Source organism: Notothenia rossii (assembly GCF_949606895.1).
Source record: "Notothenia rossii genome assembly, chromosome: 6".
Lineage (NCBI taxonomy): Eukaryota > Metazoa > Chordata > Actinopteri > Perciformes > Nototheniidae > Notothenia > Notothenia rossii.
In genome coordinates, this window is record NC_136909.1 from 12,952,633 (window position 1) to 12,971,303 (window position 18,671).

The following is an 18,671-nucleotide window of genomic DNA, read 5'->3' on the forward strand; positions in this document are numbered from 1 at the left end:
CCAATATGTTTCCAGTATGGGTTACACAAACACACAGACACAGAGGGTCCTACCAATGCAGTCTAGTTCTAACTGTAAGGCATACGAGGAGATCACTACTGGAGTCCCGCTGTGAGTCTGATCTTCCTGGGAATCAGCTGCCTGTCCGCATATGCACTCCATTGATCAGCTTGTCTGAGTATCGCGGCTTTATGAATGAATAAAAGTCCCACAGCACAAGTGTGTGTGTGTGTGTGTGTGTGTGTGTGTGTGTGTGTGTGTGTGTGTGTGTGTGTGTGTGTGTGTGTGTGTGTGTGTGTGTCATTCAAAGTCCACTGGTCTTGTTCCAGCATTCACACACATCTGGAGATACTAAGGGCCAAACATTCCAGGCCTGATTCAAACTCCAGACACAAAGTCAGGATGAGAGTCCTTACAGATCCAGGAATATTCAAACTAAAACGGGGGATCAAAGTGACACTGGAAACAAAACACCTTTTAAAGCTTCAAACGTTATTTTCTGACAATTGTTTACTTCTATAAAAAAAAAGTGACTTTTACAATCGCCTTAATGAGAGATACCAGTGACAGTAAAATGTTACTGCCATAGCCACACAGATTGAACTTTCAACCCCGTGCATACAGTCAGTAAGAAAATGCCGTGTTTGCACTGATTTCACTTTGTCTAAACCGTCCCCTTCCTGGCATAGACAGGATACAGGCACCACTCAGATCAACCAAAAAGAGGAATTATTCCTGTGATACAACAAGGAGAATGACTTACTTCAAAAGACAGGGATGACATCTACATATCTAACAACACTGAAAAAGCAGTAGCATATCAGAATGAAGAATTACAATTATTATTTTATCTCATAACCTGAAATTATAGATTAAACAAGATGCTTCTTTAGTATAAATCAGTTTCTCTCTTCAAAAAAGCAATCCCTCCATTTGGCTTCCAGCAGCTGCATACTTCAATCCTATGCGAGTCTATCTGGGTGTTCTTCACGTGTACTGTGCATCACATGTCTCGGCTTCTGCACACGTCCTTGGAACAAAACATAGAGGAGATGAAATGATTCTCTGAAAAGCAGTCACACACTGTTCCTGTAAGACAGCAGCAGCTGAGAAGTGAAGGTCAGATTCCAGTCCAGCCTGGCTGTTATCCTGACCGAAGGACACCGTGTTTCAACCCCTCATTTGTTAGAGAACAATAATATGTTGTCCCAGTCAAAAACACGTTGGGGTCAGGCACCCAGAAGCACAAATAGGCTCACTAGTAGGACAAATACAATCTAGTTTTGTGGTGATCTCAAGGGTCCTGACCACCAGCAGTTAAACTGAACTCCACAAGTGATTTGTCACTGAAGGGATACAATCCAGCCTTCGTTCTCAGTGTCCAGGTTCAAACTCCCTCTTTTGGCAGAAAGCTCCAACAACAATCAGAAAGAACAGTATGATACTTCCTCCCTGTCTGTCCACCACCACCAAATGTCCTGAGGACAAAAAAAGAAACTTCTCCCCTCTTCCTCTTCAGCTCCAGAGCAAGAGTAAATGCTTCAGTTTGCTCACACACAAACACACTTACACACAGGCTGCAGACATTCACACACAACACACACATGCGGTCCATGAGCACCAGGGAGGGGCGGGGGGTGGGTGCACCGGTGTGCTGAGGCAGCAGGTTCTCAGACGGGTCATTTTGTAGCTTGTATGTGAGGAACACAAAGGCAGCAGGATTATTATGTTGAGTTGTTGCATGGATACCCATACGTACTTTGAGCGCACACACACACGCACACGCACACACGTGACCTCCAAGCATAGTGGACAATCTCTTCTCTCCGTTACAGCAGCAGGGCCTGGAAGTGCAGAATGTATGCAACTGACTGTAAACAACATTAAACGGCTATGACCCAGCTAGTGCTCATCTGGTGAGTAGACAAGCTTTACCTTCACAACATATACTGCAATAATAGCTTAGACAAAAATACTAAATACTCTTCTACTGTATAAATAACACTTTGCAGTTATATGAATACAAAACAATGGAGCCAAAACATAGAATAAAACACCAACGACACCTAAAATGATTTTAGACAATAATTTAACATTGTACAACACTATGAGATTTGTTTACGGCATACTAATCTATGACTTTTATTTGTGCATACATTAGGATCTTTTTAATGAAATTATATTTGATATGACATCATTTTTTGTATCGCACACAAGACATATATACGACATATTATATATATACATTCATACTATGACTTTGTATTAACACAATACAAAGGATGTAAGGTGCATTTTTTGTGACATAGCATAATATGACTTAAATATGATATTGTGCGACAGGTAGGAATGTTAAGTAAACTGCCACAGTGGTAAGTGAGGAAACACTTGATTTTAAACCCTGATAATCTTCATGGAGGGGAGATAGAGTGCAAAGATGGTAATATGCTCAGAGGGATTTTGACTTTAATTCTAGGCCAACATCTTAAACTCTGCCATAATATAATATTATTATAATAAGAAGTTGGGAGAAGTACTCAGATATTGTACATAAGTTAAAGTAGAAGTACCAGAGTGTAGGAATACTCTGTTACAAGTATATGACCTGCATTCAAAATATTACTCAAGTTAAAGTACAAAGGTATTAGCATCAAAATATACTTTAAAAACCGATAGTAAAAGTACTCATTATGCGCTTTTCAGAATAATATATTATATGTTTTGATTATAATTATTGATGCATTGATGTTAATAAAAGCTGGTAGAGGTGAAGCTAGTTTTACATTAAATATAATATTAATGATATTAAATACATGTAGTGGAGTGAAAGAACATGATTTACTTCTGAATTGTAGTGGGGTAAAAGTTTAAACAAAAAAAAAATTGAAGTAGAAGTCTTCCAAAATGGTAGTTAAGTACAGCACTTGAGTAAATCTACTTAGTGACTTAACACTGAATATGGCAGGTATTAGCAACACCAGTGTCCACGGTCATGGGCCTGGCCAAACAATAGTCTGCATTGTGGGGATATGACACAACTCACTTTCGTCTCCTCTCTCGGTCTCCTCGCTGAGCAGACCGCTGTTTGCTTCGTCCCATGTTAAGATGAGAGGCACATCGTCGTCTGACTCCATGTTAGCAGATAAACAGGCTTAATGTAAATAGTTGTCTAATCCACCCACAGGCTAAATAAGTGCGCGGTTTGTTCCGCAAAGACACATCTTGGGTGCTCGCTGTTTAGCAAACAAACAGAGGACTTTTCAGGCGATGCTAACTGAGACAGAGCTAAGTATAAGTCATTTAAAACAGGAACTCGCGGCTTTTAGGTTGTTAGCAGCTGACAGGGCCCGCGGGTTGATGGTGTTATCCTGTCAGATCCACTGGATCACTAACTGCTGTCGGTTTGCATCACGGTTGCATCATCACAAAGCTTTAATGCTAGATAACAGATGTTCTGAGAACACCAAACCTACAAATAAGTCCTCCGATTATATATCGATAAAGATAAATCCTTCCTCAAACAACACTATCTGACACTTATCAACGACACTAAAAGAAAGCTCTACAGCACTGATGATACTGTGGTATCAACAAACATTCGCGACACCGAAACATTTCACGGCAGCAGGGCAGCCGGCAGAGTTGCCAACCTTTCAAAATAAAAGTCAATCATTTTAAAACAATGTTGTAAAAACATGTGTTAAAACAATTAAGTATTTTTATGTTTTCACAATTAATTATATATTCAAAACAGACCATAGGTTGATCATGTTTTTTCCCCCAATTAGATGTGCCAGTGTTTTGTCTAGGGTGGTATCTTAGCAACATGTAAACAATAGTTTTCGTCTGAGACCAACAAGTAGACAGGTAAGAGCTTTACTAGTTTATATGTCAATATATATATATATATATATATATATATATATATATATATATATTTAAGTCCCTTAAAATTGTACTAACAGTACTGAAGTAAATAGTTACATTCCACTAATGGGGATAATATTGTAAGCCAATATTGTATCTCAGTATCTAAAGGTCACAACATTAATCTTTTGCTTTTCTTGACTGTTTTCCTACCATTTAGTGACAGTATGTCTGCAAAGAGGTCCACAGTGCTGGGAAAGATAAAGACCCAATTAGAAGAAGTTCCAGAGAACAATGAAATGCCACAGAGGAAGCCGCTCTCCCTTGAAGCTAAACGCATCTTAAACATGTTGGAAAACTGCATTAGTGGAGTTGAGTTTGTAGCGATGCTGCCTGCTCTCCTCCAGTCAAACACTCTTTCTAGTGTGGCGGACAAGGACTTGAGTATGGCTCTTCAGGAGCATCAACTATTAGAAAAAAGACTGGAGACATTTGAATGTCTCATGCAGGGGTCAGACGGGAAACAAGGGAGAGAAGTTGGTAAGGCCATGGCTCGACTTGAGAAGGACATCAAGAATTCTTTGAGGGATCTGTTAAGGCTGGCAAGAGTCCATCCTGATGCCATATCTGGGTTGAAGGCAGAGCTAGGTAAGACGCTCGCTGTAGGGGAGAGTGAGTACAAACTAATTACAGGGCTTGAGAAGTTTCAGAGCTGTGTGGTTGAAACACTGCTGACCAGTGTGGAGGAGGAGTTACATGATCAGCTGGATCTCCAAAAGTCTTCATACCAAAACCACCGTCTGGAGATCCTAGCTTTAAAGCAAGAAAAACAAGCAATATCCTTGGAGCAACAAGATGCAGAGGTGAGGCAATACATTGAATGTTGAAAAAAAGAGACCCTCATGAAACAAGTCTAATCTAAGAAATGTATAACTTGCTTAAATGTAGCTAGATAAGAAAGAGCCATCTCATTAAGGCATCATATGTTTGCCCCTTTTATCATCTCACCTCTCCCATCGTTGTATTTGCATCACAGATCTTTGACAAAAAGGAAGAAATCAAAAGCTGTCAAGTTTATCTGGAAGATAACAAGAGACGTAAGGCAGGTATTTCACTTCTTCCGGTCCAGCAGAGCCAGGTGCATACTGCATCAAAGATGAAGAAGGCCGGTAAAACACAAGCTATTGATCAACCGAACCTTCTGCTCAGCAAGTTGATCTTTGAAAACAGGCAGGCAGAGAGAGTAATCCAAGAGGTACGTTTAGTGTATCTAACACATCACAATAAACGTACAAATATCTTTTTATTATAACATAACGCTCTCTGTTCTTTTTCCTTGGCAGAAAATTGAAAAGGTGGAGATAGAAATTGAAAACTTGCTTTATACTTTTGACATGGAGATGGAAGAAAAACAGGTACCATTTCAGACAAATGCGCCGCTACCGAGTGCCAAAAATAACTGGAAAGATATACAGTATGAGTATACTCTGGATAAAAGCTCTTGTGCCTGTGAGGCTATATTAAGGGTGTTAAACATGCAGTCTGTTCTTGACCCCAGATAGGATAGTTTAACAAAATAATCTGAACACAGAGTCCATTTACAAGCTTTTTCCTGGAGCCTTCAGCTGCATCTCACAGTCTTTCTCCGCTTAGTTTTGGTCAGTCTCTATACCCTGATGGAGAACGTTTGTTTAGATGATTATTTGACCACTAGATTGAGGATATTTTGTAGATGTGTCATCCTGTTCGATCATATAATAATATAAAACGCAGATAATCCTCACATAAAAGAAGCTGAAACCAGAGGATATTTGCTATTTTTACTTGATAAAACAACTGAATAATCAATTATCCAAATATGTGTCAATTTATGTTGTATTTATCACATTTTTAAGCTATAAAACACCAATCTGTGTGTCTTTGCTTTGAAATACATTCCCCAATTGTATAACACAAACAAAAAGGATGGCCTTACAGCATGGCATAAAAGGATGTAAACCTAAATGACGCCGTTTGTGATTTCAGGATGCTCAAATGGCTAATGTTTCAAAACACTTTATCACATTTCTGTTTTTAATTTAACTGCCACCATCCCATGTCTCAGGCTAAACTGGATTTGACCAGAATGGATTATGAAAAGGAGGACGGGGAGCTGAAAACACTGGAGAAACTATTCTCTGTCCTAGAGGTAGAGTGCAACCAGATCAAAGAGAAGCGCCGGCTGGCAGAAGAGAAGAGAAAGTTGGAGGCGAAGGAGCTGGAGCTAAAGACCAAAGCTGCAATTATGGCACAAGCCTGGTGGAGAGGCTACAGTACTCGCAAGGCCTTAAAAAACAAGGGCAAAAGCAAGAAGGCCAAAAAAGGAAAAGGCAAAAAGACCAAATAAGCCGCTGACTGGTTTAATTACTCAGATGCACAGGGACACACCCTACCTGAATGAATGTCTTTGGATGTTTTATTTAAAATATATAAAGATTCTGTTGAGCAAATACCATTATACTTCACATTCAGAGTGTGTTTGTCATGTATATGTTATTTTTTTAATGAAGTTCTATGTTTTAAACTCAAACAGATGTTTTAAAGAAACAATACAAAGGACTGTGTCGGTTTGTTAAATGTATATAATGTCTTGCTGCAAACATTATCAGACTATGCAGAAGTCCACAGATGCACCTGTTGATATACACACCTTTATATCTCTTGTAAGGACATGGATTTAAATAACCTGGAAAATCCCCAGCCAAGCTTTCCTTAAAAAAATCAGTTAAAATAAGTTAACACCAATTGCTGTTTTCTTTAATAGCCACGAGGGGGCAGTACAGGACCTTTTGTTCTGAATGATTCATTGTCGTCACAATCAAATGTTTAGCTACCACTATCAGAACCTAGGGCTGCTCAATTATGGCAAAAATCATAATCTCGATTATTTGGGTCAATAATTGATATCACGATTATTAAAAAAGATTATCCATTTACTGGAGAATTTTTTTTGAACAGTATGTTTTGAACAGTTGATTACCCTGAACTTTAAGTATAACTGAACTGGAAAAAAAAAAAATAATAAAAAAAAAAAATCGTTATATTTCGATTACGTTGTTTTCGTAATCGTTGCAAGCCATAATCGTAATTGCGATTAAAATACGATTAATTGAGCAGCCCTATCAGAACCATTTCAGAATTTAGAATCAAGCCATGTTACTAACAATGATAATGATAATGGACAATAGTTTATTGCACTCAGTGCTCAAGTTTATTGAAGTTCAGTGTCTACAAGTTCACAGGTAATGAAACTCACAGAGTTTAACATAAACACACTTTAATTATTTAGTTCCATCTCAGCAAATTCATTTCTAAAGCTGTGAGGAGACTCATGGTAAAGGTTACTTTGAAGCCTTTTTTGTACGTTGACTTGGAAAGCTCTTTTTTTCTCTTTTCTTTCCATCTTGTCTCTGTGAAGAAGTCTGATATTGTTTGACCATGTCGTCGGTGTCTTGAAGGAACGTCTTAACCTGAGGAGACTAAGTTATAAGATAATATTTTTCCTGTCTGCTTTTTACCTCCATCTCTGCTCTGTTGGGGCACACACCTGGTCCAGCTGCTTCTCTGTGTCGTTTATATCAACCGCTTCATCTGCTTTCTCGTCTTGACACGTCATTTTGTAGAGGTTGAGTGTCGCCATCTTGATTTGTCCCAGGAGAAGTGTTTTCTTTGATGCGGTTTCCTGAATCTGGTTCCACTTCCTCTCCTGTGTGGGGACAGGGACAACTTCATTTGACACAGAGGATCACCATTTGATTTGGTGTTAGCTCTGATGCCGGACTTTGACCCGGGGTCAGCTCTCGTACCCATTCCAGAACTTCAGAGCGTGTTTTCTCATGCTCCACCTCCATCTGGGACAGCTCGTAGTTCTTCTGCAGACGCATGAGGCGATGCTGTTCTTGGTTTGACTGCAGGGTTCTCCTCAGCTCGTCATACTTCTCACGCTTCTTCAGGTCCTGCTGAAGGAGACTCTCTCGAATGCGGAGAAGATTCTCCATATGATCTGCGAGGCTCTTTGCGTCCTTAAACTGTAACACACACATAGTAACCACACACAGTGTAACTCCATTATTTCAAATTCATTATCTAATAAACCCATGATTGCACTTTTTTTTTAAATAAAGCATAAACCTGGAGGAAGAAAGAGACAGAAAGGCTTTTCCACACAACAATGCCATATATTAAATGTGTGTGAATACTGTTGAGGACATCATCAAGAGACAAGATTTAGAAAGACCAAAACAATTATAAAAGTAATTGTTATGATTACACACACAAGGACTATTCCTGTACAATAAAACATGTTTAAATTAGATTCTCTAGCTTCTAAAAGAATCCCTTTCAGTACCTTGGTCAACTTGGCCGCCTGCTCGAAGCTCACAGCGTACGGTTTGAGTTTCACTAGCTGGCGCTCTCGCTCCTGTCTGCTCTGCAGCTCTTCAGCTAACTCCACCACCAGCCTCTCACGCTCTGCATTCAGATGAAGAACATCTTTCCTCTCCCTCTCTGCTGCCTCTGAACATTCAGTAGCCTGGTCCTGCAGGGAGGGAGATGGAGAGATTTAGTTTAGAGTGAACCCAATAACGTTAGGTACAGTTTCATACAGGAATTGTGTGTGAAATGGTCCTTCACTGTACCCTGAGAATCTTCTCATAGCTGAGGTTCATCTTGTTAGCTTTCTTAATCTTCTCCTGCAACTCATCTTCACGCTGTTGCAAATTCTCCAGTTCCTATAATGAGACACACACTTGGGAACATTTATGATGGTAAGTCAGGAAAGTGAGCATTAAGTCAGAAAGTTGAACTGCGTGGGAAACATCAACACTTGGTAAATGTTCAATTTGTTAATAATAGCATTTAACACGATGAGCTATTAATGAAGGAATTACAAATATATGGATTTAGCGGGATGTCACTTTTGGTAAAGCAGATACCTGGAGAAAAAGAACTAACACGTACAAAATGACAGCGTTAAAGCACAAATACTGCATGTTACGAGTAAACAAATATTTTGTGGTGGTAAGAATCCATTTTTGTAAGAAACATAATTTAAAATGGTATTTGATGGGTCTGATTCAAATAAAGTAACACTTACATTTGAACTCAACTGAACAGGGTGTACATTATGAAACTTAAAATCTTAAAAACGTAGTGATGTTAAACGCTTGTCTTTTTCAGTTTTGTCACATATAATGTGCCTCTTCGATAACTGTCCACAGCAGGCCCTCCCAGAAAATTGGTCTAGAACTGCCCCTGGCAAGATCACATTTTTAATACTAGTGTCAAAAGTTATACATTTAGCTATTTTAGAATTACCCATTAGGCCTACTTTTAGTCAGTTAACTATTTGAACTGTTTGCTTACAGTTCAGACTTTTCTTGTAGGTCTTCCTATACCATGCATCCTCAACTGTGTTCAAGTTACAGCTGATCAAGCATGCTGTATTTTATATTTTCTTATACATAAAATGCATTTTGTACTACACAGTAGTGAGAAGTAACTAAGTACATTTACTCAAGTACTCTATTAAAGTAACATTTTGAGTTTCTTGTACTTTACTTGAGTATTTCCATTTTATGCTACTTTGTACTTTTACTCCACTACATTTATTATGTACCTTTAAGTTACTTTACAGATTTGGAACAATAATGTGAAATATAATCAACACTTGAATAAGACTTAAGTCACACCTGGAGTAAAATGTACCCTGCAGAATACAAAGTAATCAAAACTAGTTTAAATTTTACCAGCTTTGATAACACTTCAATGCAACAATAGTAAAATGAAAACATACAATATTATTCTGAAATTGACCAATATGCATAACGAGTACTTTTACTTTTGGTACTTTAAGTATATTTTGATGCAAATACTTTTGTACTTTTAATTGAGTAATCTTATGAATGCAGGACTTTAACTTATGACAGAGTATTGCTACACTCTGGTACTTCTCCTTTTACTCAAATACCAGATCTGAGTACTTTTCCCACCTCTGTAAGTAGGCCTACCCCTTGTTGGGATGAACTGTATCGTTAGTTCCCGTTAACCTACTTCTTGGCTCTCCTGGTTCTCGTTGTCCAGGTCTTGGAGTTCCCTGCGTTTTATTTGCAGATCGAAGTTGGCAGAGCTCCTCTTGTCTGCTGCCCACTCAGCGCTCCCCTGCACACGCCTGTATACATAGATACAGTATTGGTTAACACACAGGCAGAGCACAACGGGATCAACACACACCGCTCACACTGACCCTGGCTACACACACAAACACACACACACACACACACACACACACACACACACACACACACACACACACACACACACACACACACACACACACACACACACACACACACACACACACACACACACACACACACACACACACACACACACACACACACACACACACACACACACACACACACACACACACACACACACACACACACACACAGCAGAGTAGATACAAAATGTCTCCAGTGCTGACTCTCTTCCTTCTGCTGCTGTCGTTGGTTTGTGTTCAAACTTTTTACGAGCTCTCAGTGTCCCTCCCCCTCGTTTCCATGGTAACAAAACAAGAGTTTCAGATATTTGATTGATAGGTGCTAACACAGGGAGGTGTGATATTTGTACTTTAAGCACACAAATCACACTTGATATCACACCTATCTGCTGCTGACGCTTTGAATGACACCAGACAGTTCAGGTTAGCATGTGGTTACGCAGCAGGCTCCTCAATATACACAGGACTGAAAAACGTTGTGACAATTTGCTGAAAGCACTTCAGAAACAAGATCAGTTGTGTCAAATTATTAAGGTTATTTGGCTTGATTAATGTAAGGATCTATTGGAGTCTATCAAAACAAAAAATGTGTGCATGAACAAATATTCATAGCCTTAATTAACCTGGGATGTTGCACAACATGGTATGCATCATAAACCACTGAGCCATAATATTTCCATGGGTACCAATTCTGTCTGGTAGAAATCTTAAGAAATGTGTCAAATATGATGCAAAAGACGTGTAAAATATTTCCATTTTGAGTCTTGGTTTTGAATAGTTTTGAAAGTCAGCTGACACAGAATTCACATCATGAAAACTATCTGGAATAAGATGATTTAAACAAGCTTAAAGCTAACATGCCTACAGTTATATTCACCAAATGAGAAATATTACCAGGACATTATGGCTGATTTCATGCCAAAAGTATCTTTAAAAGACATGTTACCACCTTTACACTGAGTTGGAGCCTTAAAGGATTGTATTAATAGTAATTTGACATTACATGTTCATACTGGGTAGCTCATTGCTGGATGGTGACAGAGGAAGGTGGCATTGGAGCGCCTAATGGAAATGCTGTGTGCTGTTATTTTTGCATAATAATTGCCAGGTGTGGCGAAGATGGTTATGCTGACAGTGAAAGCAGCATAACCAGAAAAATGCATCTGATTTAAATGTCTCATGCACACACACACACACACACACACACACACACACACACACACACACACACACACACACACACACACACACACACACACACACACACACACACACACACACACACACACACACACACACACACACACACACGCACCGCACGCACGCACGCACGCACGCACACACACACACACACACACACACACACACACACACACACACACACACACACACACACACACACACACACACAATGAGCAGAGAAAGAAAGTGAAAAGGAATGACTAAAAGGCAGTGAAGGGTAAAAATAACAACACAGATAACTGCAGGCAGAGATGCTGCTGTATCCATTTTTGATGAATGAATAGCTGCTGCACACACGCACTCAGGCATTACTTTATTAATACTAATGGAATTATGCTATTATAATAAAAGCATGTTGTGACAGGAGATGGGCACAGTGTGAGGCTGGGGAGATGGAAACATAACACCCATGTAAACACCAGCAGACCTCTTAACAGCTAAGTAGGATGAGGAGAAGAATATGAATAGTTCAGAATGTATAATGGCATGCACAAAGCCCATGAGGACAATAAAATAAATACTGATAGCACTATTCATTTTAATAAACCCTAATGTTACCCATTTCCCCCTTAAGTGTCCTCTTAGTTGCACACATTGTTCAGTGTGTCACAAAGGCTAAATTACCCTTGCCTAATTGATAATCCAAATATCCAAAAACAATAGGATTAAAATTATGTAACATTAAATCAAATGCTAAATTATTCTCTGATTAAGTGTTCATATTTGAGACCATTAGATGTAATAATATCTAAATAAAAGTTTTGTTGGGTTTGAACATCTGTATCTTTCTCAAGTCATTTTGCATTTTACGTTTTTGAATCACAAGATATAAACACAACATTTTGAGACACACATCTAATAACTGAAGCTTTTTCATCGGTGGACTGTTTGTTGTTTTTGAGTCTTTCAATTGCCTCATGATTCTTGGAAAACTCACATGAGTTCTTTATTCCCTGCATTTTCTTCACAATTGATTCCCTGGTAATTCCTCTAAGCATCTTACATCTTACTCAGAACTGTTTTTGACTGTTTTCTTGTAAACATATACTTTAGAAATGTGAAATGTTATGCTGCTCTCATGTTCATTGGCAGGCCCCTTCTTAAGTCTTATAATGCAACAAAAAAAAAACACAATTGAATAAGCAACTTAAAACTACAACAGTAAAAGCCTCTCACAGAAGCCTGAACACAAATACACACCCACAGACACACACTCACACACTTGAGTGGACAGGTAACAAACATTTAGACATCTATAATTAAAGGTCAACAGTGTGGTGAAAACAGATATTGAGAGGAAGTCTGTGTTTATGCTAATGCCTTGTCAGACAGAGAGGCTGGCGACTCTCTGACACCATCTATTAATAATGAGACAAGATCACAGAAATGCACTGAATATGAACCAAACAATGCTGCTGCTGGCAAACACCGGTGCGTGACAGCCGGCTGAGTGAGTGCTTTGAAATTGGGCTGCATGTGCACGCAGTGTTCGGAGGGATTTGGGTGTGTGAACGGATTTGTTTGTTTATTGATGTTTGTGTTTTGTGTTTGTCTCACAGCAGTGGTCCTGTCTGGCCTGTTTGCAAACATGCTTGTACACAAATGTTGACAAACCTGCAGTAAAGCATCGGCAACCGCATGGAGAGACGGGGGACTGCGAGGGGATGCTGAGGCACAGGGGACTTCTGAGGGGAAATGGATAAAGTCTGAATGCAACAAAATGTGTTAAATATATTTGACAGATTATAAAATGATTTTTCCTTAATACTGACATTATAGCTGGGAAATGTGTTAACAATCAAATGGTACCTGGCTGGGGTCAGGATCATCTCAGGGATTTACCAAATGATTTATTTTTCTTTCTGATTCCCTCACATGTGTGCACTATTCTTCGGAAATGGGCTTACATAAGGGCCACTAAACTCAGGCTGCCTGTTGCACACCTTACTACTTATTGGATGGAATCTGGAGGATTGTTAACATCCACCTGGACCCATATTCATCTTCTTCTTATAATAGACACATGATATTTTCTAGCATTTGGACTGTCTATGTTGAACATTTATAATCTTTTCAATGTACACCCTTGTGTACGTCTGTCCGTCCTGTGAGAGGGATTCCTCCTCTGTTGCTCTTCCCGAGGTTTCTTACTTTTTCTTTCTTTGGGAGTTACCTTGTCCGATGTGACGGTGTAAAGACAGAGGGTGTTGTATTCGTAAAGCCCCCTGAGACAAATGTCAAATGTGTAATATTGGGCTATATACATATTGATTTATTGATTGACTCTTTCAAATTAAACAACACAAAAAGGGAAATCACCATTCTGGTTGAATTGCTCTCACATTATACACACTGTAAGGCCATGGCCTGATGAGGTTGGGAACATCTACATTCTACAATAAGACACACATTGGACCATAGGTTGAATTAAGTACAGTACTTGAGTACATTGCTGGTTACTTAATTACTTTGTACCACTGCTTACTACTATTTGTTAATTTCCTCAAACAGCTGTTTTTATTTAACGACGTTCTCGCAAAGAAATGCACATTTTAACACATGATAACGACATGGTTAGAATTCACCTAAAATTAATTTGACTGAGTAGACCATAAATGCATCTTAATTAGCTCAATAGCACCTTGCTAGCAGCTAACAGCTAATGGTAACAAGCCCCCCAACACAGATTAGGTGTTCACAGTGTAGCATTATCAGAAACAAATAATGGGAATACCTTTGAGCATGGTATATCACCCTTTGGAGACGTACCATGGAGGAGATGAGAGTTGGTGTGCATGAAAGCTTCGTGAGTAAATACATTTGTCAACTGGCTTGCTTGGCCATGTTGTAACTTTAACTAAGTACATTTACTCAAGCCTGTACTTGAGTACAATTTTAAGGTACGTGCACTTTACCTAAGTATTTATAATTTATTCAGGTGAATTGTGTACTTTTACTCTATTACATTCATTTAATACCTTTAGTTACTTTGAACATTGGATTATTAATGTGAAATATAATCAACAATGAAAGGGGACCTATCATGCAAAATGCACTTTGTGATGTCTTTTATACATAAATATGTGTCCCCGGTGTGTCGGGGAACTCACGCAGGGTCAGAAAATATAACCCTCTCTTTTCCTCGGTACCCAAATCTCTAAAAACGGGGCTACAACGGAGCTGATCCAGATTTGCTTCAGATATGACGTAATATCGGAAATGTAGGCTGGTTTTACACCAACGGCCTATCAGAAACGTTGCTATCAGAAACAATGCCCGACTGTTTTGGACGTAATATGGTTGGTGCATGTTTACATTAGCATCGCTAACACTCAGAGCTAACTTGTACTGCACAGACAGAGCATGTGTGTGAAGAAGCTGGAAATAAAAAGGAACTCACCTAGTGGTATAACCGGCAAGAGAGAAAGCCTTTGAGCTCCATACTGTTTCAGAGATAATCCTTGATAATCCATGATATGACGTTTCGTCACCGTAGTAGTATCTCCCGGTAGAATCTCCCGCATGAGCTCAGCCTCCTCCTTTTTTTTAAAATAATGTTTTTGTTTTTTTAAAGCGCTATACTCCAAATCAGCACTTTTGAAACAGGAAGTGAAATAGATAGATATGAGGCATGGCTGATCTGCAAAACACTTCATAGACATGTTTTTTATATTTTTTTTATCTGAGACCTATGCTATTGCCTAAAAATAGCATGATAGGTGACCTTTAAATAACATTTTAGTTACACCTGGAGTACATTCACAAGCTACCCAGCAGTGTACAAAGTCATTCAAACCAGCTGCACCTTTACCAGCTTTGATAACACTTAAATAAGTCATTCATTATAATCGAAACATATGATGATGATTTCCTGATATGGGCCAATCTGCATAATGAGTACTTTTACTTTTGGTACTTTAAGTATATTCTGATCCTAATACTTTTTTACATTTAACATTCAAGTAACATTTTGAATGCAGGACTTTTACTTGTAACAGAGTACTCATCAGGGGCGGACTGGCCATTTGGAATACCGGGAAATCTCCCGGTGGTCCGGTACCGAATTCACTAGCATCACATGTATTGATCATTAGGGCCATTAAAACAAAAGAACCAATCAAATAAATTAGATTTGGTGTTCCTGTTCCCCCACCAGAATTATGTTCTTTATTATCTGTGGGCAGATTGTTTTATGAATTTGAAAAAATGTAACTTTTCTTGTGAAAGTCAAAAAGGATTTCAATGAGGGGGGGTGCATTACTACAACTTGGACTAATGACTAGAGCATTTTTTAAATCCTGCCTAAATGCCCGGGCCCATGCACCATAATGACCTGACAATGTTCCTTTATTCAAAACTGGGGGACTGCAAGGGGCCACAGTCGGCTGTACAGTGAGCAAACAAAAAGAGCGTCCTGCTGGTAGTGATATCATTATGTGTGTGCTGTCTGGACAAGGGGACTGCAGTGAGGTCAGAGGTTATGGGGTTGTGTGTGTGTGTGTGTGTGTGTGTGTGTGTGTGTGTGTGTGTGTGTGTGTGTGTGTGTGTGTGTGTGTGTGTGTGTGTGTGTGTGTGTGTGTGTGTGTGTGTGTGTGTGTGCCTTTGTCTCAATGCAAGTGTTTTCGTGTATCCATATTTGTGTGTATGTGTGTGTGGAGGATTAGCGTGCTTCTCCAGTCCTCTGGCTGTAATCAGACGGGACATTGGCTCCATGACGTCCCACAACCCCCACCACCACCCACTGCGGGAGGGCCTCTATCCCTTTTACCCTGTCATGTGTGTTTGGCTGCCGGTCTTGGGACCCTGGCGGTATGTTAGGAGTTAAAACAATTATTTTTGCTCACATCACGGTGTCCTTTTTTCAAAACTTAGCTTACCCTCGAGAGATTGAAAAGAAAACCCTAACCTATCTTAGATTGGGAAAGCATGGTCACATCGCATGGACAACAAGATATCCTTATTTGATCCTTCATGATGTTTGCATGTTGTATTTCTTTCAAGGGGATCATCTGTTCTTCAAAACTGGCACTAAGTTGCTGATCTGAGTGCAGACTTCATCAGAGTAACGGTTCAAGGATGGCCAGATACATAAGCACCACTGATCAGGTTAGTCTGAGCCCTCTGACCCTGGACTGGCCTGTCTGCTGTTGGTTTGACCCTTAACTCTTCCTTTGTCTCTCAAACGCAACATGCAGGACAACTAGAGCACACACAAGCCGCCCAGCCCCCCCAACCCACATGCACACTTCTACTTGGACCTCTTATCCTTGACAGCCCTTATGTTCATATTAAGATCTACTTCAGTGATTTCAGGGCTGTTTCAGCCATAAACTCTCATTTAGGAGGAAATTAGCTCTGAGTCTCAATCTTGTTTCTATACTGTGCTTAACAGCATTAGACCATTCTTGTGGCTTTTAAATAACAACAAGGATAGATAGTATCATTCAAATCATCCTAACCATGCTACTTTGTTGCACCATATGTAATGGCCAAGCACTCATTGTTTTACATTATTGTACTGCCATTGAGCTGTCCTCTTAGTGCCATACAGTGCTTAGTGACTCTAATTGCACATACTTCTGGCTTTGTATACATTTAAAAATATTCTGGAAAGGATTAGTTGAATGTATTCATCAGCCCAATTTTCAAAGATGCCCTGTAAACTTTCCAATAACACTTGATGAAGCACGGACCAAGATATTTTTTTCTTTGCTTCTAAAAAGCCAACAAGCAAAGGAACGTTAAAACTAAATACATTTTATGATTGACACATTTTAAAAACATGAAGTTGCATAGATTCAATTTTATATACATGTATATGCATTCCAGTGCAACAGCTTTTTAACTTGTGCCATGCTAGTAAGGAGGAACTGAACTCTCACTTAACTGCCGCAGAGATGGAGCACCATCAGACCCAAAGAGATGAACCATAATTAACTTTACCAATTACACTCCATCTCAGACCACTTATTCCATCACTAATGCTGGACATCACACAAATGCCTCTCAGTGTCCTGCAAGAGACTCTAGATACATTTAAAATGAAAATGAAATGAAACAAATGATTTAAAGCAGTTGTTTTTGTTCTAAGAGAAACAGTTTAGGGATACAAATACCAGAAATATAAATCCCCCTCAGACAGTTACCCTCTAAGGTTAGTTGTTATACATAGATTTAGGTCTACAGGCAAAATGTGTGACATTTACAAATGTCAGTCTTTCTCCATTTTAACACGTGGTGTCTCGTCTCTACCCAAGACAAGAAAGGATGTGTGTGTATTTGGTGTATCTATTGGAAACCATGTTGGGCTTTTATATTTGAATACGTAAGAGAAAAAGAGAACCTGTAGAGGGCAGTCAGAGGAGTTGCGTGTGTGCGTGTGTGCGTGTGTGCATGTGTGCGTGTGTGCATGTGTGCGTGTGTGCGTCTGTGTGTGTATATGTGTGTTTATGTTGGAGGGGGGCGTTGGGGAGATAACGATAAGCACCACTTAGGCTCTTTGATCACCAAGGTTCATCAATCTACTGTCCGTCCAGTGTGTCTGAGAAAGTCCTCCACAGTTGGATTAAGGTTTACACACACACACACACACACACACACACACACACACACACACACACACACACACACACACACACACACACACACACACACACACACACACACACACACACACACACACACACACACACACACACACACACACACACACAGTCTTCTCTGTGTTTAATATTACTTTACCACTTCTCCCAAAGCTTTATTCTTCCAGCCATACAGGAGTCAACACAGATCTGTTACTGCACAAGCTAACATGAAGTGATGCAATCCATCTTCAGAGTCGGAGGCCCTTCCATGGGACCTCCCTCGTTCCTCCCTCCTCGTTCCTCTCCCCCTTATCCAGTTTGTCTGGAGACAAAGGGTTAAGGAGGAACAGACCCTCTGAAGGGCTGCCTGCTTAACCTCTGGCCTTATGGTGTACGAGAGAGAGAGAGAGAGAGAGAGAGAGAGAGAGAAAGGAAGAAAGGGAGAAAGGGAAAGAGAAGGAGAGAAAGGGGAGGTCTGACAACTGACATATAACTATGCAATTAATTGTAAATACCCCGGGTTACAAGTTTAATGATTTAGCAGCCTTTTATAAATAGATCTCTGCATGTTACGTCCATTTGTTCTTTAAAAATAAGGGTGTTGTAAACTCTGAGCAGGTGGAAGGTGGAAGAGGTTAACTTTGCTTTGAGAGACA

At 39.6% G+C, this 18,671-nt stretch overlaps 2 protein-coding genes across 3 annotated transcripts; one reads left to right on the forward strand and one right to left on the reverse strand.

Moving 5' to 3' along the window:
- Positions 1–21: 21 nt before the first annotated feature.
- On the forward strand, positions 22–6,752 carry drc10 (dynein regulatory complex subunit 10). Of its 2 annotated transcripts, XM_079688842.1 has the most exons (6): positions 22–1,916; positions 3,789–3,867; positions 4,088–4,730; positions 4,904–5,122; positions 5,211–5,282; positions 5,972–6,752. In XM_079688842.1, the coding sequence occupies exons 3-6, from the start codon at positions 4,095–4,097 to the stop codon at positions 6,251–6,253; spliced, it is 1,209 nt and encodes a 402-aa protein (XP_079544968.1). In that variant the 5' UTR covers positions 22–1,916; positions 3,789–3,867; positions 4,088–4,094; the 3' UTR covers positions 6,254–6,752. The 2 variants fall into 2 exon arrangements, with proteins under 2 accessions (XP_079544968.1, XP_079544967.1); XM_079688841.1 differs by lacking the exon at positions 3,789–3,867.
- A 205-nt stretch (positions 6,753–6,957) lies between these two features.
- LOC307043907 (coiled-coil domain-containing protein 42-like) lies at positions 6,958–10,406 on the reverse strand. The gene is made up of 7 exons (XM_079688848.1): positions 10,360–10,406; positions 9,958–10,075; positions 8,544–8,636; positions 8,255–8,443; positions 7,713–7,934; positions 7,454–7,612; positions 6,958–7,376 (listed from the first exon to the last, which is right to left on the reverse strand). Exons 3-7 carry the CDS (start codon positions 8,571–8,573, stop codon positions 7,248–7,250), a joined length of 729 nt encoding a protein of 242 aa, XP_079544974.1. The 5' UTR covers positions 8,574–8,636; positions 9,958–10,075; positions 10,360–10,406; the 3' UTR covers positions 6,958–7,247.
- Between the last annotated feature and the right edge of the window lie 8,265 nt (positions 10,407–18,671).

Excerpts from the sequence above, each read along its gene's own strand:
- LOC307043907 (XM_079688848.1), bottom strand. The coding sequence starts at position 8,573 with ATGAACCTCAGCTATGAGAAGATTCTCAGG. Across the intron at positions 8,444-8,543 it reads GCTATGAGAAGATTCTCAGG|GACCAGGCTACTGAATGTTC; the intron begins GTACAGTGAAGG and ends CCCTCCCTGCAG. Across the intron at positions 7,935-8,254 it reads AGGCGGCCAAGTTGACCAAG|TTTAAGGACGCAAAGAGCCT; the intron begins GTACTGAAAGGG and ends TGTGTGTTACAG.
- drc10 (XM_079688841.1), top strand. The coding sequence starts at position 1,894 with ATGACCCAGCTAGTGCTCATCTG. Across the intron at positions 5,123-5,210 it reads CAGAGAGAGTAATCCAAGAG|AAAATTGAAAAGGTGGAGAT; the intron begins GTACGTTTAGTG and ends TTTCCTTGGCAG. Across the intron at positions 5,283-5,971 it reads TGGAGATGGAAGAAAAACAG|GCTAAACTGGATTTGACCAG; the intron begins GTACCATTTCAG and ends CCCATGTCTCAG.